This window comes from Pelodiscus sinensis, chromosome 24 (genome assembly GCF_052426305.1).
Source record: "Pelodiscus sinensis isolate ZL-2025 chromosome 24, ASM5242630v1, whole genome shotgun sequence".
In the NCBI taxonomy this organism is placed as follows: Eukaryota; Metazoa; Chordata; order Testudines; family Trionychidae; genus Pelodiscus; species Pelodiscus sinensis.
In genome coordinates, this window is record NC_143075.1 from 17,005,678 (window position 1) to 17,028,958 (window position 23,281).

A 23,281-nucleotide genomic window follows, 5' to 3' on the forward strand; every position below is an offset into this window, starting at 1 on the left:
TACTAAATGTTCTCAGTATTTCATCTACAGTTTAGTTAACCAGCTATACATTTATTTCAGGGTTCAAGCCCCTGTGCTCATCCGGTGCCTTGATCTGCAACCATCTGCACACCTACTAAACTTTACTCACATGACTAGTAGTAACAATAATACTACGTCGCTCTTACGTAACACTTTTCATAATTGAGGAGGTCAATACCATTATTCCCATTTCACATGTGGTAAAACTGAGGCACGGAAAGATGAAGTGGCTTGCCTAAAGTCACTCAGCAGGCAGTGAGAGTGGTTAAACACAAGAATAAATTGCCTAGGGAAGTTGTGGAATCTCCATCATTGGAGATATTGAAAACCAGGTTCGACAGACATCTGTCAAGAAAGATCTAGATCAGGGGTGGACAATAAAACAGTAGCGGTTCACCGAGGTTAGCCCCTGGCAGGGCACCACCACTGTATTTACCTGCCCCTCCACAGGTATGAGCGACTGCAGTTCCCATTGGCTGCAGCCTGCCATTCCTGGCCAATGGGAGCCACGGGATGCAGCGTGGACCAGGAGACTGCTTCCCGCAGCTTTCATTGGCCAGGAGCGATGATCCAAGGCCAACGGGAACTGTAATTGTTCGTACTGGCAGAGGCACAGGTAGATATAGTGGTGATGGCCTGCCACAGGCTAATCCTGGGGAGATGAAGCCAGCCTACAGGCCAGAATTTGCCCACCCCAATCTAGATAGTGCCTGCTCCTTCTATTAGTGCAGGGGACTGGACTTGATGATCTCTCAAGGTCCCTTCCAGTTCTAGGAACCTATGATTCTACCATGAAGCTGCGCTGATTGACACCAGTGGTTCCTGGGGCTCTAAGTCGAGGTAGGGAGTCCATATTAAGGGAGCCTGCCTTGGACTAATTTCGAGGCTTCCCTGTAGTATGGACCCACTATAGTTATTTTGTGAGTTATTTCAAAATCAGTTATTTCAAAATAAATTCCTACTGTAGACATGCCTTGTGACCTTTGGCAAGTCACGTGAGTCTCCGTGCCTCAGTTTCCCCATTCGGAATGGAGAACAACAATTTACTGCCTCACAGGCATTCTCTAGGACTTAATTAACATTTGTGAAGTGCTTTGGCAATAGAGATCCACAGCACTGCTAAGAGCTGCATTGCCAAGGGGTTATCTCCTGGTCGTACCTGTTTTGGTTTGAGGTGCAGAAGAGTCTATTCCTTGAAGTGGGCCATAGTGCTGCTGGATTTCTTGCAGTGCCTGGTGCTGATGTTCTGAGATGAGGAGGGGGGACATCTAGAGGCCATGCGGAGTCTGTAACTGCAGAAAAGAGGCAGGAGAAAGGCTCTCACACACACATCATGTTTAGTACAAAAGCAGAGGCAGGCCCCATATCCCATAGGTGATCTTGGCTCAAATATTTATCCCAACCTGCTTGCCAGGCTGGTGGGCCTGTATCATGAAAGCCGGGTACCTTTCCTGGGTCTGATCCAAAGCTCACTGAAGTCAGTGGGAAATCTTCCATTGGCTTCAACAGACTTTGTATTTTATACACCCAGGCTGGAGATGCTGCAGAGATTGCTGGAGTGCCTTAGTTTGCTCCCCAGAGATACTCTAGTCAATTAAGTGAAAAGTGAAAATACTCAGGAGAAAGTTGGAGGTGCCCTATTCATAAGCCCCCATCCCATCCCCAACCCCTAGTAGTGTTCCCTGTAAGCTGGATGCTTGTGCCACTGCTCAGGAGAGATTCAAATGCTACCAGTGGATCAGCAGAATGCCCACACCTAGGTTTTTGTTCCTACTGGTGGTGCATATTTACACATGCCTCAGTGTACATAGAGAAATTTATTCTGCACATGTATGGAAAAATCAGCACACAGATGGAAAATATTAGAGGGAACATTGCCTCTGGCCTCCGATAAGCATGTGGAGAACCCTCCAGGAAGGACAAACTGGTCATCAATAGTCAATGAGACTGTGATATGATTTATTGCAACAGGTCCCCAGTGCAGAATAATTGGCAGCCTCAGGGTCTATTTAGTTATGTTGCTAGAGCCCTGCGTGGATACAAAATTTGTATCTGCATCCACAAAAATTAGCTGTCCGCACCTTTATGGATATAAAGTGGATCTCTACAAACATTGCAGGATTTTAGGTACAAAATGTGTATCCGCATCTGCATCTCTATTTCCCAAAATAAGAGATAGATATCCCCATCTGCAGATGCAGATACCCGCAGACATGAAGCAGAAAACCTCGGATTTGCAGGGCTCTATGACTACGTCTCGATTGCATTCCTCTGTTGACAGAGGGATGCAAATCAAGCACATCGAAATTGCTAATGAAGCCAGGATTTAAATATCCCGTGCCTCATTAGCATAAACATGGCCACCGCTTTTTTCGAAATGGCGTTTTTTCAAAAAAACAGCAGTATAGATGCGGATCTGTTGAAAATAAAGCCTTTTTTGACAGATCCTGTATTCCTCTAAAAATGATGGTTACTGGATCTGTCAAAAAAAGGTTTATTTTCAACAGATCCGCGTCTAGACAGCCGGGTTTTTTTTTTTTTCAAAAAAACTCTGTTTCGAAAAAAGAGGTGGCCATGTTTATGCTAACGAGGCATGGGATATTTAAATCCAGGCTTCATTAGCAATTTTGACGTGCCTAATCTTCATCTCTCTGTCGACAGAGAGGTATAATCTAAACACACCCTATATGTTGCCATTTCATTGTTTTGCATTTGAGTTGATGCAAAAGGAATGTAACAATGTATAGAGAACATCATACACTGTAACATGACCAGGTGTGCCAAGAGGCCAATCTCTCAACAACACTCCTAAGGAACATATACCCCATCACCATGAAAGCAACTGCAATTGAGATTGTTGCACACGCAGATAACCAAAACCAGTGCTGCTAACTCTTACAATGTTACTGTAAGGTCTTTTATATTCAGTTTTACCTTCGGCCCCAGGTCTTGGGATCATGTAACTCCATACATTTTTAGTTTTCAAGGTTGCATTTAAAACCTAGCTGACTAGGTGAAAAGATCGCATAAAAGTCTAAAAGTCCAAAGGCAAGGATAAAAGACATTACACCTATTATTTTTTCTAAAAAAAAATCCAGCTTAAAAGAAATATGCCATGATTTTTTAATACTTGTGGTTGCCAGTACTGCAGAACCAGCCATTTGCACAATTCTGTATCCTGTTTCCACACACACAGCTGTGGTAACTACCCAATAAATTGCACATGCAAAGTATTTGAAAGCCTGACCAAAGAAAATGAACTCTACGTTATCAACTTACATTTCACCAGAAGGACCTCTTTCCAAAATACGTAGCTCCAGCATATTTTAGAGTTCAAAGGGAATTTTTGAAAAGGGACCTTTGACCCTAAGGTTAGTCCCCAACAGTAGGTTTTATATAAGAAAATGTTTCACAAACGCTGGAATCAAATTAACCTGGTTCAAAAAAAATTGTGACAATAGTTCATGAAATGTCATCATTTTTAAAATGCGAAGTTAGATAATTTTAAAAGAATTGAATCAGGCCTAATAAAAATATTTTCAGGGATATTTAAAAATAATCCATGAAATAGTTGCTGTGCATTTGAGTCTGCAGTGTTTACATACTAACATTGTTGCATTGAACTAGTTCATGAGAACTAGAAATTGAAAATGGTCAGAAGATGATGAATGCTCCACAGCGAAACAATGAGAATAGTGAAAAGTAAATAAAATTTTGAAAATTCTTTTGATTTTAAGCAATTTAAGATGTTGTCAGTAACACAGCTAAGAAAATTAGTTTGGTCTGGATTTTTTAGCTAAAAAAAAAAAAGGGTCCAAGTGTTGATTAATACTTTGCAACTTTCAAAAGTCCTTTGCAAAATTAATAATAGTATTAGGCACATGCTCAAAGACCTTTGGGCACCTTAACACAAAGAACTGAAAATAAAATAATATAGGCAAGAACTGTGCCTCAAAAGATCCACCTCTTACCTCTCCCTCCAAAAAACCCAATCCCCCACATTAAAGTCAATACTTTTTTCTTTCATTTTAGCTAATAGGTCACTCACCTTATGTTTTGGGAGTAACAGAGAAAGTTTTTTTATATAAAGGCAGTCCCCAGATTACGTACAAGATAGGGACTGTAGGTTTGTTCTTAAGTTGAATTTGTATGTAAGTCGGAACTGGTACATATTGTAGGGGAAACTCTAGCCAAACATTTCTCCAGAGCTCAGTTTTATTCTCCCACACCTCACTTCCCTCAGTCCTTAATTCTCAAGCTGAGGTGTCTGCTGAGAAAAGCCGCTCCGCGTCTCCCTGGTCTGCTGGGGGGGGGGGGGGGGGCGCTAGCTTTGCATCTCCCTGGTCTGCTGGGGGGAAGCAGCTAGTGCGGGGTTGCTTCACCCCGTTTGTAAGTAGGGATCCGATGTAAGTCGGATCCATGTAACCCGGGGACTGCTTGTAGCCCAGACTGAGATTGAAAATTAATTCCAGAACATTTTTTCTTGTGTTTTCTACTCAGAATCACTGAAGCCACACGATAAACTAGACAGTTGCTTGTGCCAAAGGCGAGCATGTGCTGTTCGCCGAGAGAGTGCATCTGGAAAATGAGTCACTGTGCCATTACATTGGCAGTCCTCACACTCCTGATGCATTGTCACTATGAAAGGTGTGTTCTTGCCCAGGCCCGACCTAAGAGTTTGCAGGACCCAAGGCGGCATATTGTGGTTGCCTGCACCGCGTGGCTGGGTGGCTCCTAGCCAGGGCAGTGAGCAAGCAGACAGGTGGGCCCTGAAGGCAACCGCCTTGCTCACCTTGTCCTAAGGCCGGGCCTGTTCTTGCCTCAAGTAAGCTAACGTGTGGTTAACTCATGAGGTCAAATCCTCTTAAAAACAAGGCAGTCTGTAAGACTAATGTGTGTTAGCAGGTTGAGGTAAACCCAAGATTCCCCCTTCGTCTACCTTGACCATTTAACGTGAAAACTACAACCGGTCTTGTTTTCACTAGAATTTTGCTCAAGAGCATGGCCCTTTTTTTTTTTTTTTTTTTTTTTTTTTTTGGCTAGTGAACAAAAATAGCTGGATTCAGCTTACTTTGAGCTGCCGCAGCGTCTACACTGTGGGAGGCCGATGGAAACACAGGCTCCTGTTGGCTTCCCTTACTCCTTGCAGAATGAGTACTGGAAGCCGGTGGGGACTGACCTCGGTATTCTAGAGTCACTAAATCGAGCGGTAGAAGATTGGCCTCTGAAGGGACCTCCAGAGGGTCGATCTTCTTGATAGCGTAGACATACCCTAAGAGTCAGGTCAATAGAGCCTGATCCGGGGATGGGGTATGCAAAGGGTTTTTATACTCCCTGCTGCTTTGAGGGGAGGAGCTTATGCAAATTACCATCCTCCCTTCACTCCATGGACTCTTTTTCAGCTCCTGTTCTTCTCCTATCCTCCTAGGATGGCGAGGAAATGGGAACCTAGCTAGTTGCCAAGGAGGGACTGAGTTGAGGTGTGTAGGACCTGGTGGACTCTGCTAACCTCACCCTTCCACAACTGGCATGGAGCGTGGGGGAGGTTCTCGTCACCTCAGGTGGGCCTGGTGTCAGTCCACAGCTGACATCATTTCAGAGCTGAACCCCGCCCAGGCCCAGAGGAGCTGCCCCCAGAAAGAGAGGGTCCCACCTGCTCTGCTGCTGCCAATGAGGACACAGTTAGGCAGGGGTGCCCCAAAGGGATTGGCCACACCATCCTTGCTTACACTGGGCTGGGGGGACTCGCTGAGGGAGGGACTGAGTTGTAGTGTGTAGGAACGTGTGGACTTCTTGCTAACCTCACCCTTCCACAACTGGCATGGAGCGCGGGGGTTTTCTCTGCCCCTCAGGTGGGCCTGGTCTCAGTCCATGCTTGACATCTGCATTTCAGAGCTGCCAGGCAAGATCAGACATGAACTTGCTGTCCCCCTTTGCTGAGAAGGGGCAGTCCTGTTTTGGGAATATTTACTACTGCTCTGTCCCATCCCCTGCAAAGCTTTTTTGTCCCTGCAAAGCTTTCCTCACACAGGTTGTGTCTGCACTGCAGTTCTTTCTCGGAAAAAGGTACGCAAATTGTGAACCGCAATTTGTGTACCTTTTCCCGATTCTTTTTTTGGAAGAGGCTTTTCTGACATTGGGCCCATCTACACAGGGCCAAATGTGGGGCCAACCTCCTCTTTCGGAAGAGCCCTTATTCCTCATAAAATGAGGAATACAGGGCTTCCAAAAGAATGCGCCCACTTTTTCAGAAACTGATCCGAAAAAGCAGATGCGTTCCCTGGATGCCACAGAGTTTTTCTGGGATACTCCAGTATCGTGGAAAAACTCTGTAGTGTAGACATAGCTTCAGTAGGACTCAATGCAGTTTAAAGGGACAGTGCACAAATTGCATCGATCAGGAAATCTTCAATTGAGAGTAGTGGCATCATTATTATTTTGCTATAACCCCAGCACTGAAGTGGGGATTTTCAGATAGTCAGATGGGTGAGAATAAAGATGCTCCACCCCCATGTGAGAACGATGGAAAACAATTCACCAAACCATTACCTTAACGCTTGAAAGTGGCAGCAGTCAGTGACAAAGTGTTAAAAACAAGGCAACTCGTGTTTTTTAAACAACACAACAGGCCTGGGGCCTTTTCACAAGGGCACACCACTTTGAACTCTCTCAGTCCATGCGATATTTCTTGGGGGCAGTGCACAACCGCCTGTTCGGAGGAACGTGCTCTGACCTCTACTCAGAACAGCAGGCAGCTGCTATCCTGGGCAGCAAAAGTCCTGTTCAGAGTACAGAACAAACCCCCACAGGGTGGTGCCATTGCTTTCCCAGCAGGAGCGAAGGACCGGCAATGTCTGGAGCCGGGCAAGAGATGGCAGAGCGATCGGACACTGCTGTAGCAACTTCACGGATCAGGAATGAACTCAGTGACAAACTGACCCAGGGAATCCTGCCCCACATTCCACGGGAAGCCTCTCTGGGGCAGAAGTCTGATGCATTGGACCTGCCTGCAACAGCAACATAAGACTTTTCTGTTCCACTTGCATGTTTGCAATATTTATAACGTCTCAGAGGGGTAGCCATGTTAGTCTGTAACTTTAAAAACAACGAGTAGTCCTGTGGCACCTTAGAGACTAAGGGTGTGTCTAGACTACCTAGTTTTGTCGACAAAACAATACCAGCGTCTACACTACCACGGAGTTCTGTCAACATAACGTCGACAGAACTCCGCGGTTTTGTCGACGCTGGTATACCTCATTTTACGAGGCATAACACTTTCTGTCGACAGAACTCTGTCAACAGAAGGTGTTATTGCCTGTAACACTGCGTCCAGATTACGGAGTTCTGTCGACAAAGCGGCTTGCTTTGTCGACAGAACTCCATGTGTCTGGACGCAAATTGTCGATGGAAGTTTTGTCGACAGTATCTGTCGACAAAACTTCCGTCGACAAAACGCGGTAGTCTAGACGTACCCTAATATATATATACAGGGCTTGACAAACGGCAGAGAAACCTACTCGCCAGCCTCGCAGTGTGCATGCACAAGACCCGCACTTTTAAGTGTAAACAAAGCCACAATTATACTGATAGAAGAGGGGGTCATTTTGATATGGTTTCTTTTGGTAAACTCTTTCCGAAATGATTTAAGCTAAATTGTAATAAGTCACTCAGACTGAAATAGGAGAGTCTCCAGGGAGGTGCACCAGAATAACAAACTAGTTAGAAAAAAAACATGTCAATGAAACTTGTGCATCTTGCTCATGTAGACAAGGTCTAAGGCTCGCCTAGGAAGTTAGGAACACAGCTCCAGCAGGTGGGGGGGGGAGAGAGAGATCAGAATCTCCCGCAATGCTCTGAAATGCAGAGGTGAAGGATTTAAAAGCACTTGCCTTTCAGTGAAAAGAAACTCTCCCCAAAAGCTACTGCTCCAACCTCCCCAAATCTTGAACATTGGGGGTTCCAAGCAGCAGGATGTGTAATCTAGCTAGCCCATTAGGAAAAGTACATTAAACATGCACTCCCCTCCTTTACAAAGAGCACTTGGCATTTCTCATGCAGATTACATTGTCTTCCGCCACCCGGCCCAATTTACGTTCTTGAAAGGTGTTTGTCAGCTTCCCTCCCACCCCCGTTACCCCTTTAAGTCACAGAAGCATCAGCTCTGCAACCAGTGGGAGTGAAGCCCTGAGGCGATTTGTCACGATTGTTAGGTAGACTGGGATCCAAAAGGCTGAAAGATCCTGCTGAGATGCAATGAACAGGGAAGTATAAGCAACAAAATAACACACATCTGGCACAGAAAGAAGACAAAATGTAAAGGAAATGTGAGAATATTAGGGTTTAATATTTGACTTAATTGAAAAATATTTTTTCTTGGAGAGATTAAATTTCTAACCCCCTCTAATTTAACAGCTCCCTAATTTCTAACCCCTCCCCCCAATTTAACAAATATGTACATGCTCAGAAGTCTCTTTCTCCTCTACGCCCAGCCCACCACCCTTTGGTTTAGTTCTTTGCCCTCTGTGGTCATAATTTAAGCACATCAACTTCAGCAGATGCAGATTGACATCAATGGATTCAAACATCCTCTTTGGACAAGTGCACAGAGGTTCCCACAATTAACAGCAATGTCTCCAAACTAATTGTCAGCCTTCCTGATTTGCAAAACAGGGCTGGTTAACCTCCTGAGAACAGGGATTTCAGTACGTCAAGCTTTGGGTTGGATATGAAACGCTGCAAGTACCTTGTATTCCTGAACACTCTCTCTCAGCTGCATTTGAATGCAGGGATTCATACTGCCAGGGATTCATACTGCAGGGATCAATCCACTGGCCATTGTATCTGCTTAGACATGATAAATCGATCTCCAAGCACTCTCCCATCCATGCTGGTACTCCACCAGGAAGAGAAGAGTAGCCAATGTTGACAGGACAGCAAACCCCCCCCCCCAACCCCCCCCCCCCCCCACACACCTTACCCCACACAAGATGCTGTGGTAAGTACATTGACTTCAGATATGATTTTTGCGTAGCTGAAATCACATAGATTGGATCGATGGCGATGGAGTTAGTGTAGATGAGGATGGAGAGTGAATACACAGAACAGCCACCAGGGGACAAGGAGAAAGATCAGCTAACATCAGTTATGTGAAAACCTTAAACAACAAATAGTGTGGTAGCACTTTAAAGACTAGCAACGTCTCAGACACTTCGCCAAAGGATCAATGCCCACAAAACAGATACTAGACAGGATCACAAAGAAAAAACAGTTTCTTGCCATTTCAACCAGAAAGGACATTGTCTCAACGACTTGATTACCTGCATCCTGCTTCAAAGGCCTTTTAAGACTGCACTTGAAAGAGAATCCTCTGAACTGTAATTCATGCTTAAATTCAACACTTTACACCTAAGCTTGAATAAAGATGCTAATTATCTTACCCATTACAAAGATAGCTTCCCCAATTATCACCTCTAATATCATTAGCTCACAGACATTTACCTCCCCCTTCTGTTCTGAAATTTGATTTGTCCTTTTCATATGTGTTCATTTTTTTAATTGTATCCTTTGGTATATATGGTTGTGACTATTTTCTTCCACTATTTGATCTGAGGAAGTGGGTCTGGCCCACAAAAGCTCATCACCTAATAAACCATCTTGTTAGTCTTTAAAGTGCTACATAGTCCTGTTTTTTGTTTCAGAACACGTAGATGGTATCATGAGTTACAATTAAAGTGCTACCAGACTATTTGTTGTTTTTTAAGTTTTTCCTGTTACAGACTAACTCGCCTACCCCCCTGAATACAGTTGTGCGGACTGTATTGTGGAGCAATGAACTTTTCAAAGTGAATTAGGGGTCTAGCGGATCAAAAGAAATTTGTTGACATTCTCTTAACATTTTACTCTAGATATATGATTTTGGGAATTGGAAAATTCTCAGTCCACTTAGGCTGTGTCTAGACTGCAGGGTTTTTTCGAAAAAAGTAGCCTTTTTTCGAAAAAATTTCACCTGCGTCTAGACTACAGCCGCGTTTTCGAAATTAAATTGAAAGAACGCGGCTTTTCTTTCGACGGCGGTACTCCTCATTTCACGAGGAAGAACGCCTTTTTTCGAAAGTGCTCTTTGAAAAAAAGGCGTTCTTTAATGCAAACCGGGCTTTTTCAAAAGAGAGCATCCAGACTGCCTGGGTGCTCTCTTTCGAAAAAGCAGCTTGCTTTTTAGAAAGTGCTGCTTGCAGTCTAGACGCTCTTTTTCGAAAGAGGCTTTTTCTAGACGTAGCCTTACAAAAAAGGAGGAATTTAACAGCTCACCCTGCTGTTCTTTTGAGAGTTTTCTGTGTTCAATTCAGATGCGAAGCAGGGAAGTTGGATCACACACATTGCTGGATTTGATTGTATGGGCACTGATCAAATGGACACTAAGGGCATAATCCAAATAATGTGATTTTACAGTCAGCTCTCTCAAACCATCAAAGCTAGAAAAAGTGGTTTTATCACAGATGCTGGGAATCCCAACTTTCTAGGCCTATGGAGGAGTTTCTAGCCAGGCTGATTTATGGGACGTCATGGTTGTGAGGTTGTACCCCCCAATTCTTTATGGAAATAAGCTTTTGAATATGAAGATACCTAACTCAGATATTCTTTATGCAAAATATTGCATGTAACCGATCATCGGAAAGCTTGTAATCCACTGAATGTGTCTGGTCTATTTTTGGGCATATATCGTGTCTGTGTTTGAAGTTAGAATTATGAAATGTAAATCTGTTTACAGATCTAGATCTTCTAAATGAGGGTCATTCGTGGTACTTAAGGAACTTAATGGCCCAGTATTTGGGACAATGAGCTGTGAATAGTCTTGCCCGGATTATGGTTGGTCCTACAAAGACAAGTGACCAGGCCACCTGATGCTGGAAACCATTTTGGATGCTGTACTTTTCCATTCAAGACCAGAAAACGCTGAACTCAACACAAAGGATTCCCACCTTAGGCAAAATCTAGGGGATTTCTGTGACCAAACCTGTCACAATAGTAACGGCCACTGCTCCCTCAGGCAAACCCCCCCCCCCCAAATCAGGCCATTCCTGAGTCCGTTTTACCGTGTTGCTGGCCTCCTAACGGTGGCCTTTTCAAAAGTGATAGAAATGTAGCCGTGTTAGCAGTGCTGGCCCAACTCTGCTCCCAGTCCCACTCAAAACAATGATACATTTTCTACAGACTCCAGACATAGGATCAGTGTTAGGCCAGAGCTGAGACCTCCTGTAAACTTTACCCTTGGTTTAAAACCTGATGCAGCTCTTCTTGGGAATGGGGACCTGGATGGGTTAGAACAGAGGTTCCCAAACTGTGGTCCATGGACCACCAGTGATCCACAAGCTCCATTCAGGTGAACCACAGGTAGTTCCCTCAAAGGCAGGGATGGGCAACCATGAATTGTGGGTGGACCCCATGAGTGGCCATCCTTTCTCTCCTTGGGCCACAGCAGTTCATAGGCCACTGGGGTTCCACCTGCAGCCTCATTGCCCTCCTGTCTGCCCCATGAGCCTCTTGTGCACTGGAGCCCCACACTTACCTGCTCCTTCTCCTCCCTCCCAGTACTTTGAGTGCAGTGGGCTGAGGGGGGGAAATAAGAGCTCAGTGGGGGCAGTAGGATGAGAAGAAGGGTTGGGGGAATTTGGGACATAGGCGACTTTCCCCCATTTCAAGACTGCAGCTGCTGGAGAGAGACTGTCCTCCTTCCTCACCTCAGCTTTGTGGTTGGGGAGACACCCATCCCAACTCAGTGGCTGCCAAGATGGGGGGAGGAGAGACAGATCTCCCCAAACTACTGCTAAAACTTAATGGAAATCACATGTCTAGCTAACCATGCAAACAACATTCGGAAAGATGATTAAGGGGCATGCTGAGATCCTCCACCATTTTTAAGTGGTCCACAAAAAAGTAAAGTTTCCGAGATAGAAGGTGAACCCATAGAGCAAGTTGGCATCTGACTTACCATTAACAATTATCACCAAGGGGTTTTTTGTTTGTTTGTTTTAAAGCAAATGATGATTTCTGGGAGCCAGCGGCAGGCACCTAAAGGCTCCTGATGTTCAGAGAGTGGACGTTTCTGCAATTTCAGATCCCATCAAGGTATCTCAAAGGGAACTCCCAGAAATCACTGGTCACTTTGGGAAATCTTGACCTTGACCCATACAGTGCAATGAACTGGAGCGTGTCTCAGCCAGTCCTTGTAGCCGTTTTTAAGATGCACACTGTGTTCAGAGAGCCAAAAAGTGAAGAACACAGAGTTAAAATAAGTACTCAAATATATCTTTCGGGATGCCATAAAATCTAATCAGTTTGATAAAAGTCTTTCATGTGTGCTGAATTGCTCTCTTGATTGGAGGAACAAAACAAGCTCATTTCATATTAACAAAAGGCATATCGTAGATAGAAAAGACTTCATACCATTTTGATTTACTCTATATGCATATGCTCAGTCCAGCTGAATTATAAAAGAACACTAGAGAGAAGACCGTGCATTCATGCTGGGGACTAGCAGAACTGAAGTGGCTTGGCTCAATCCCACATAACTTAGCACATAATTTGTTTCAGACAACACACACACGGAAGAATCAGCACAGCAGAAAATGATGTGAGTGTAGTTGATTTAAAAGATGTTCTGGTTGATATGGCAATGAGTCGGTAATACTACAGGGGACTCAAGCATATGCAAATCCTATGCATACCTTGATTGAAGCTAGGACCAGCAAAACTAAGGGCATGTCTTCACTATCCGCTGGATCGATGGGCAAAGATCGATGCAGCAGGGGTTGATTTATCATGTCTAGCATAGATGTGATAAATTGACTGCAGAGCACTCTTCTGACTCTGGTATTGCACCAAAACAAGAAGCATAACCATAGATGATGGGAGAGTGCCAGCTGTCGACTTACTGCAGTGAAGATACTGCAATAAGCAGTTCTAGGTATATCGACTCAGCTACATTATTCATGTCGCTGAAGCTGTATAACTTAGATCGATGGTCCTCGGTAGTGTAGACAAGGCCTAAGATCATGAATTGAAGGGCTAAATGCCGTAGTTGGCAGACTTTGCAGACTGATGTCCTCTGGGCTCAGGCACAGAAGGGGTTTTATAACACAAACTCTATAATGGATTACACATCTAATTCACATTTGTGGGATCTGAAAATGGAATCCTAACAAGTGGTTGTGTGGCTTGGTGAAACAATGAGTCATTAATCTTCTCACTTTTTGCTAATTCCTCACACCCCAAAGAATTCCACAACCAAACCTGCGCCCAAGCCAAATGCAATGATCTATTCTCCCTCCGAGGCACAATCTGAACCCTGCAATTCACCGAAATAACAGCATCACTGCTACTCCAACTGAGACACGGGTTACACTTAAAAGTTTGGTCGACATAGTTGTGTCATGGGGAGCGTCAGAGGATTCTTCTATTGACCTAGCTGCTTCCTCTCGGAGAGGTGGACCACCTTCAGCACTAGAAATACCCCTTCCCTTGTTGTACGCGATATCTAGCCTATGGCGCTACAGAGGTAAAGCTGCTGTTGTGTAGATATGACCTCAGTCAAACCCACAGGCTGGATTTGCCTAGTCTGCACCAGTTCCTACAATGAAGCCCTACAAGGTGCCTACTACAGGCACCCCTCCAATGGACAGGATGTAGCCAGGCAACGGGGAGATGCACAGATTCAGCTCCTTCCAGAAGCAGCCTCCCATGGCAGCTCTTCCTAAGGAGCAAACGCTTTCTTCCCAGCAGATCCCTCTTGGGGAAAGCAACATCGAAAACACCAAGCCCTGCCTGGATGCGAGTTGCCCCTCCAGGGCATGGTAACTCTCACCTCTTTATCATGTATCTTGCTTGCACAGAGCCCCAGGGCAAGAACAAGACAGGAAACGTATCCCATTCAAACTGCAGAGGAATTGGTGAAGAGTCTATGCGCTACCTTTAATTGGACTCTGGTCCCGAGATTAAGCTTCTTGCTCTTAAATGGCATAGGGTACTAGCAGCAAATGGGCAATCCCTCTGTTCTGCTACCTGTCAGAGAGGTGGCACAAAGCCATCTAGCATTCTGCCAGGGCACCAGGCCAAGAACGACTCTGAAAAATGGGTCAGCACCTGCAGAATCCACCAACCCCTTCTACCAGCTCCTCGGCAGTTCTCAGAGCCAAGGTGGGCGGGGGGAGAGAAGGGAGGGAGAGAGAGAGAGAGAGAGAGCGAGCAAGCGTAACTTAGCTTGCTTCATGTCCTTCTTTGACTTCACGTAAGAAGTTACAAAACAAGCTGCAAGGTGACCTAGTAGGAGCTGGGAACAGCAGGGACAAATCAGTCCTGATAAATGTGAATTTCTACCCCCTGAGGAGTAATAGCATGGGGAGGGGGTATATGTCCCAGCTACCACATCTCTCAGAGGACGGTGATTTTATTGTCATTTTTATCTCTTTCTTATTATCCTAATATTGCTTTTTCGTGTAATGATGCTATAAAGATACTTCAGGGAAGGTGGGAAAGGGGTTTTGGAAGGGGAGATGCACTCAAGAGGGATCTCTTGTCTTGGAGAGGTAGGAGGGTCCAAGGGATGGAAAACTGGACTGAAAATCAGGAGATCTGGCTCTGCCTAGGACCTGTTGTATGTCCTTCGACAAAATCACATCAGGTCTCTGCACCTTTTGTTTCCTGGCCCATGCTTTGTGTGTCTAAGAATCAGCTCCTTTGTAGAGTTTCCAGCACAAAGGGGCTCTGAGCTAAGTGTGTCTGCACCAGTGTTCCCTCTAAACTGAACGCTTGGGCAGTCACCCAGGAGGAGAGACTCAAATGCTGCCCAACTGATTAGCAGAGCACCCACAGCTGGCAGCATGTCTCTACTAATGGTGCACATCTGTGCATGGTTTGGTGCATATAACACTTATTCTGCACACATAAAATTAGAGGGAACACTGCTCTGCATTGCCTTGATATTGATTACATGTGCACGCTTGTTCAAAGACTACAGCATGAAAGTCGCAAAATCTGGCACTCAAGTTAGGAAATGCCAGAATTAAGGTGACCCATGCCATCTTAATTTGCTTTCTCCCCCTCCCCAGTGCACCTGCATTATGATACAGTCTTGAATTGCATGGTTATACACTTTTTTCCTACAGGACCCTGCCACACAAGACACAGACTAGACTGGGTTTATTTAATGATTTCATTTAATGGATTCGTTATTTTCTTTTAAACCACTTTGTTAGCCACAGCCTGGCCCTGGGCCTTATTTATTCATGCAAACCCTGCTCTGGAGACAGACTTGTTAACTGCCTTTTGAATTGCTCTATGGGGCTCACCACTGTTGTATCTGAGTTCTTCACAAATGTTAATCAATCAGTCAATCTGCACGACAGCTAAGGAGGTAAGGAGCTATTATCTCCACTTTACACAGGAGGAAAGGAGGAAGCAAAGAAAAATTAAGGCCAAAAGATGCCATTACTTTTGGGAGCCCAATTTGAGACATAAGACCTGATTTTTCAGATGTCTTAACATTACGATAGAGCTTTGTATTTTCCAGCATCGCTTCTACAGACTTTGTTACAGTGGTGGGCGCTCAACGTTTCTGGAAATGGGCTCCATGTCTCATTTCTGGGCATCCAGATATGAGGAAAACAGAGAATTAGGTCTGGGCTACTCTAGAGTGGAAGATTGACTTAAGATACGCAGCTCCAGCTATTTTAATTGCGTAGCTGGAGTCGCTATATCTTAAATCACCATCCACACAGCGGGAAGTCGATGGGAGCAAATTCTACTGTCAGCTTCCCTCACTCCTCGTGAGGAACAGGACTACTGGCCCTGATGGGGGCGCCTTCCGAATTCAATGCAGCAGCTCTTCATTAGACCCGCTAAATCAAACCCCGGAGGCGATGTCTACACCACATCTCTCTTGCGCAAAAGCCTATGCAAATGAAGCACAGATTAACATATTATCGCATTTCATTTGCATAATTAATTAGGGGGCGTTTTTGCACAAGAGGCTTTTGCGCAAAAGGGAGCTCTGTAGATGGCTCCTTTTTGTGCAAAAACCCCTCTTGCACAAGAGCCCTTCTTCCGACAGCCTGGGAAACTGGGTATGCCACATTAACGATTCTGCTAAGCCAGAGACGGTGGTGTGAGGGCTGGGAATGATGATGGGGGTGCTAAGTTGGTACCCTGCTCCCAGGGGCACACACACGTTCTACAGCCCAGTGGCAGGGGAAAAAATCGCCAGGGAAGTACGTCTCTGTGCTGCCGTTCCCCCAGCTGGGGACAGGGAGAGTGGCAGTGTGCAGAGCCGCTTCCTCCTCCGTACCACAGATGTTCCCGGATTAGGGACACCAGAGTACGGAGGTTCGTGTGCTCCTAGTCCCACCCATAAGTGCTGACTCTGCAGGTGTTCCAGCCCTGGAGCACCCACAGTTATAAGACAAAGGAGGTTTGGCAGCAGGCAGCTCCCTCCCTCCCCTTAGGGCCTTCTGCCCATCAGCCACCATGCCCATCAACTAATCACAGAATCATAGAGCTGGAAGAGACCTCAGAAGGCCATCAAGTCCAGCCCCCTGCTCTAGGCAGGACCAATCCCAACTAAATCAACCTGGCCAGGGCTTTGTCAAGCCAAGACTTAAACACTTCTAGGGATGGAGACTCCACTACTTCCCTAGGTAACCCATTCCAGTGCTTCACCACCCTCCTAGTGAAATAGTTTTTCCTAATATCCAACCTGGACCTCTCCCACCACAACTTGAGACCATTGCTCCTTGTTCTGCCTCTGTCACTACTGAGAACAGCCTCTCTCCATCCTCTTTGGAACCTCCCTTCAGGAAGTTGAAGGCTGCTATCAAATCCCCCCTCACTCTTTGCTTCTGCAGACTAAACAGACCCAAGTCCCTCAGCCTCTCCTCATAAGTCATATGCTCCAGCCCCCTAATCCCCCGGCTCCAGGTCCTCCACAGGCTATACATCAGCTGTGGCGTGAAGGAGGCACTGAGAGGGATGGGGTATCCTCAGGGAGGGGGCAAAAAGGTGGGGTGAGGGCAGAGAAGTGGGACTATGGAGGGGAGGGTGGAGTGGGGCAGAAGGTGGGGAGTCAAGTGATAGAGAGGAAGACAGCACCAATGGCCCCTACCTATATTAATTAAATGCTTCACAACATAAGCATTCTGTGAATCCCTCGTTCACCTTACGGAGGGATCAGAATGGGACCTAGCCGAAGACCATGCTCCGCTCAGAACCACAGCCTATTGTCAGACACACATGCCAAGAAAACGAGCATTCTAGGAACAGACCGGTCAGAAGATTCTAGCGCACGAAAGGATCATCTGCTCTGATTTCTGTCTAACACAGCTTGTAGCACTTTCCCCCACACGGACAGCTCCAGAAGTAAAGCCCATTTGCTTGTCGCATCATGATCCATTATTTAAATAATTACTAGCACATGCACCGAAACATGGTTTCTATCATTGCTAGAATCCCTTTAAAAAGATCTATTTCCTCTCATTTCATTTCAGATCATGTGCATTATCCCCTAGACAGTTTTATGAATAAATGCATGCAATTATTCCAGGAATTCTCTGAAATGACAAATCCATCTCCTTCCAGCTGAACTTGTATATTCATCTTTTCGAGAATCCAAATCATTTTACCAGCCGCTGGGATGATTTCTGATGAGTGCAACAACTGATAAGTCATCTCAGTGAAAAGGTTGTCTCCCGAAGATACCAAGGGTAATTAAATAACTTTACACTGATGTTATATCACACTGAATGTGCTCTCCATATGTAAGTCCAGATGTTTGGTGAAGTCCAGAAGAAATTCCCCTCTCCCTTGCCCCATGGACAAATTTAGGGGCAGTAAAATACCTTTCAAATTTAATCAATTAGAAGAAGTTCCTTGACATTCACAAATATTTCCAACTCAGTGTGTCACCACTGAGGCTGTTCAATCCATATAAAAGTGAAATAGCCTAAATCTGGTGGCTTTCCAGGCTGGCTGCAAAAGGCATCTGTTGAACAGTGTTTTGAAGAGGGTCGAGACTGCTTCTCAGAATGATGAAAGGGGGAAAGGAGCTTGCTTTTTTTTTTAAATGGACAGTAAGCTAGAAAGGATTCCTTTTCTACGTTCTTTAATGCTGTTGGTATTATGTTCTAAGGCACTTACAGCAGAGATGGGCCACTATAAACAGGGCCCAACTAAACTCTCACCCACGAAAACGCATCATGGACCGTGAAATCTGGTCTTGTGTGTTTGTATGCTAGATTATCCTTATATCAAGAGGGAGACCAGAGTTTCTCAAACTGGGGATCCTGACCCCCAAAAGAGTTGCGGGGGGGGGGGGGTTTAAAAGGTTATTTTAGGAGGGCTACAACATTGTCCCCTTGGTTCTGTGCTGCTTTCAGACCTGAACAGCTGGAGAGTGGTGGCTGCTGGCCAGGCACCCAGCTTTGAAGGCAGCATCCTGCCTGCGGCCATATCATGCCATCCTTACGTCAGCCATGGTGCTGGCGGCAGCTCTGCCTTCAGAGCTGGATTCCTGGCCAGCAGCCGTTGCTTTCCATTGGCCCAGCTCTGAAGACAGAACTGCTGCCAGGCCTGAGGGGAGCAGTACTACAGCCCCCCTTCTCTAATAAATTTCTGACCCAACTCCTACCTACAACTTTGTGTGTCAGGATCCCTACAATTACACCACCCTGACATTTCAGGTTTAAATATCTAAACATTATGGCTTTTACAATTTTTAAAATCCTAGGACTGAACTAGACCCACATTGACTGTAAATTTGGTAGGGTCCTAGCTATGGGGTAGTAGAGGACCACAAAATCCACTAAAATCCTCTAGCAGGCTGCTGTATGCGGAGGGTGGGGGTGGATCTTCCCAGGGGGTGTGACCAGCTGGAATGGGGTTAGGTTGGGTCCTGCCTCTGAGGGGTGGAAGGGTCTGGAACAGGGTGGGTTGGAGAGCAAGGCCACCTCACACTCATTCTGCCATGGCAGCTCCTGTCCCACAGGACAGGGTCCGGCTCCCTGCTTCAGACAGTTGGCTCTCACCACAGCATCATGCAATGCTCATGTGTACAGCCAGGAAACCCCTCCACTCTAACACCTCATCCCCTTCCTGGCCTTGATGCCACCAGCTCCCCTGCCCTGAGGCAGACCTGATGCAGCGAGCGGCTGGTTGCCCATCCTGATATGTATCTTTGTTAAAGATAAACAAAAAACATTTCAGCACCTTAATAGATCTGGCTAGTTTCAAAAGTGCTGAGCTTCTGCAGCCCCTTGGACATCAATGGCAAGGGCAGGTTCCCAGCCTTCTGTACAAGGGCGTAAATAAGGGTATGTCCACACTACAGAGTTTTGTCGGAAAAGCAGCCGTTTTTCTGACAAAACTTGAGGAATGTCCACACTGCAATCGCGTTTTTTCACATGTAAATCGAAAGAATGGAGGGGTTTTTCCAACAGTGGTAATCCACATTCCAAGTGGAAGAAGCCTTTTTGCGAAAGCCATTTTGCACAAAGGCACGCGTGGCTTGGGAGGAGGGTTTTTTGAGGAAGAGGCCTTGAGGAAAAAGCACAGATGGCCTGGTGGCCACTCCATACAAAGTAAATCACAAGTCTATAGTTCCTGTGTTCTGGCCCCTCTGAAGGCTGCAGGCACCCCGGACAAGCCTTGTGCCCCGAAGCTGGCCAAAGAGCAGCATTTCACTGCACGGCTCACCCTACCACAGGTCTTGCAAGCCACGTCCAAACCTCAAGCCCCCCACAATTCCCCTGGCCCTCGCAGGGAGCAGCCCCAGGGGTCCCAGGACCCACCCAGGGGGATAAGGACGCGCTCCATCGTGGTCTGGCCCGAAGATCCACTCCCTCCTCGAACTGTGGGGTGAGGAGGAGACATTACTGGATCCCCGGGCCAAGCGCTGCAACGTGGACATTTATGACTGGATGGCCAAGTCCCTGGCAGAGCATGGACACCCACCCCAGGTGAAAGAGCTCTGCCAGGGAGTTGTCTGGGCCAGAGCGCGCAGCTCGCACTCAGGGGCAGGACCACACAAGAAGCGCCATGAGATCTTGGAGGGGGTGGGAAAATGTCTTCCCCACCCATCCTCATGGACTCTCAGCGGGAGGTCTCCACGGAGGAGCGGGAGGGCCCAGGCCAGCCAACCACAGCAATGGCAGAGGAGACGGGCACCATGACCCTCTCCTTGGAGCCAGTGCAAGTGAGCCAGGATGCCTCCGGATCTTCAGGTGAGTGCTCTCGCTTTCACATACAGGGGAGGCGGGCGCACAGAGGGCGAGGGGGTGAGTGTCACTAGTGCTGCTGGGGATGGACATCGTGCTGCAGTCCATGTACATGCAACCTCATACTGCATGTGTGCGCGGGGCATGCGCGCACACACACGCCCCTGAGTACCCGCTTGCAGGCTGGGGAGGCCACACACATCTGTTCCTGGGGGGTGGGGAGGGCAGGTAAGCTGGCTACCCACAAGGGCACAGGTATGACCCCACACAGACCAATGAGTGCCGCACACAGCACACGGGCATCCCTGCACGTGCGAGACAGCAGCTGCTCCCCCAGACAGTGCCGAGAGCTGCACCTGTGTGTGCGGACCCCAGGGAGGGCCAGGGTGCGCCCAGCTCTTCTGCCACCCACGAGGGGATCCCACTGTGGCTGGATACTTCCCTTGACAGCTTGTCCGTGGGCCAGAGGTGCGGGTGGCAGCACAGTCCTCTGGGAATATAAAGGCCCCTGTGAGGCATGGCCCGTTGTGCAGTCCACACGTGGCCTTGCACCTGGGCCATGAACTGTTGGTTGCTGCTCACAGAGGATGGCACGGCCTCAGGGTCAGTGTCTGCAGGGATGACTGACTGCCTCTCCCTCTTGTGTGTTCTCCCCAAGCCGGACCCGCTGGGACTGAGGGCCAAGCCACACCACCGCAGCAACCCGCGAGAGCCCAGGGGGCCCAAAGGCGCGTCCAAGTCCATGAAGACCTGATGCACTAGCACATCAGTGTCCTTCATAACATCCACCAGATCCTAGCGCACAAGGTCCGCACGGACTTGGAGTGGTGAGATTGCGCCTGGGACCAGTTGATGCAGCGGTGTGACAACGTGTGTGGTCATGTCCCACATGACAGTACACGCGCCTGATGTCGCTGCTCCTGGCTTCCACCCTCCTGTCCCCGCATGCCCATTCCCCATCTGCCTGCCCCCCCCCGCTATGCCGATGGCCCCTTCCCCCTGCCCGCCCGATCCCGCTCCCGCCTCCCCTACTATGCTTCCTGGACCCACCTGACCGCAACTCCAACGAGGTCCCCACAGCCGAGGTAGCACATCAAACCGGCCCTCCCCCTCTCAGTTATGAGCCTCCCTTCCCCTGCCCACCTTTTCAGAATCTTTCATTAATACAGACTGCATTTTTTTTGAAAAACAAACAGGTGTGTTTATTGGGAGGTCAGGGAAAAAGCTAAGGGAGGGGTAGTGGTGGGGAAGGAATAGGGCTGCGAGACAGAGGCTCTGGGGAAAGTTACTGGGATCCTTGAGAGAACCCCTCCCTCAAGGCCTCCCGGATGCGCATCCCAGCCTGATGGGCCTGTCGGATGGCAGCTGTCCGCGGCTGCTGGAAGGCTTGCCCCTTGTGGCCAGCGTCTGCCTCTCCGCCCCCTCCCCCCCAGGAGGAAGTCCTCCCCCTTCCTCTCTAAAATGTTGTGGAGGACACAACATGCTGTCACCACCTCGGGGATGTTGAGCTCCTCCATGTTGAGGTGGGTTAGCAGGCACCAGAAACATGTGCTGAGGCGGTCCAAGGTGCACTCCACCTGGATCTGGGCTCGGTTCAGGGGGGCATTGAATTGGTCCCTGCTGGGATCCAGGTGGCTGGTTTCATCAGCCACAGCATCAGGGAGTAGGCCGCGTCCCCCACGATACACACTGGCATCTGTACATCCCCAACGGTGGGGGGGGGGGGGGGGGAAATATGCCCACTTTCAGCATGTAGTACAGACTAGAGTTTCTGAACACACGGGCATTTGGTAAAACGTCCCCGATGGTTGACCAGTGCCTGCACGCCGCTAAATAATCGAAAGAGCTACTTATGTATTGGGCCACTTGATGGTCTGGTGCTCGGTTCAAGATGTGGATCCCATCTATGGCTCTGCCATAGTTCGGGAACCCCACGGCAACAAATCCGGCCATGGTCACGTCTAGGTCTGCCAGACGGACGACCCTCAGCAGCAGGAGAGAGTTGATGGCCCTCACAACCTGAGGAAGGAGACAAAAACACACAAAACGGAGAATGAGATGCCTGAGCCCTTGGGAGGTGCCCACCCTGCTCTCCTTCCCTACCCCTCCAAACATCCCACGAGCCACCTCCTATGAGGTCACTCCCCCCAGCATCAGGGCTGTGTGAGGGCGGGATGGCACAAGCCCCCAGGAACAGAGCTCTCCCACCTCCACTTCACTCCCACAGTCCCCCTCTCCCAAGGGTCCCTCTTATGCAACACTCTCCCCACACCCCTGCAGGAACTGCAGCCTGAGAGCTCCTTACCTCCATGAGGAGGGCTCCAACAGTGGATTTCCCCATGCCGAACTGGTTGCCCGCTAACCGGTAGTTGTCGGGGGTGGAGAGCTTCCAGAGGGTGATGGTGACCCGCTTCTCCAGGGGGATGGAGGGCTGCATGTGGGTGTTGCGTCTCTGGAGGGCAGGGGCGAGCCAGGCACATAACTCCAAAAAGATCAAAACTGCCGCATGCAGAAGGTCGAGCCAATGCTGGTCGTCCCACTGCTCCAGGACTAGCCGGTCCCACCAGGCCGATGCGCTTTTGTGTGTGGACCCTCTCTTTCGCAAGAAGTTTTTTCAGAAAATCTCTTCCGATAAAAGCTTCTTGCGCAAGAAGCCTGCAGTCTAGACGTAGCCAAAAAGAGTCTATTGATTAGTCTACACAAAAATTTTGCACCAATATTGTTAAATCAAGGCACCACCACACCATGGGCACAGTTGTGCTCAGACTGGGATTTACAAAGGAGTCTGAAGTCCCAGTGCACTTCAATGAAACAGGAGCACCTCATGCCTGAGGCTTGAAAACATTGGCCAAAATCTCCTAATAAAATACTATACAACAAGCATTAATCTTCAATATGGGACACAGCGGGAATCCTAGTTACAAAGTAATGGACGGTTTTGTTTTACTATAAACACTAGGGCTCATTTTTTCAGCTGTACTATAAAATTTTATACCACTTCC

At 47.6% G+C, this 23,281-nt stretch overlaps 1 protein-coding gene across 1 annotated transcript in view; it reads right to left on the reverse strand.

The window, feature by feature from the left end:
- Positions 1-23,281, reverse strand: part of PRDM2 (PR/SET domain 2) — a 149,838-nt gene that overhangs the window by 4,390 nt on the left and 122,167 nt on the right. The window contains exon 9 of the mRNA XM_089773127.1: positions 1,181-1,313. Coding sequence (XP_089629253.1) covers positions 1,208-1,313 — 106 coding nt within the window. The 3' untranslated portion in view covers positions 1,181-1,207. The remainder of the gene's footprint in view (positions 1-1,180; positions 1,314-23,281) is intronic.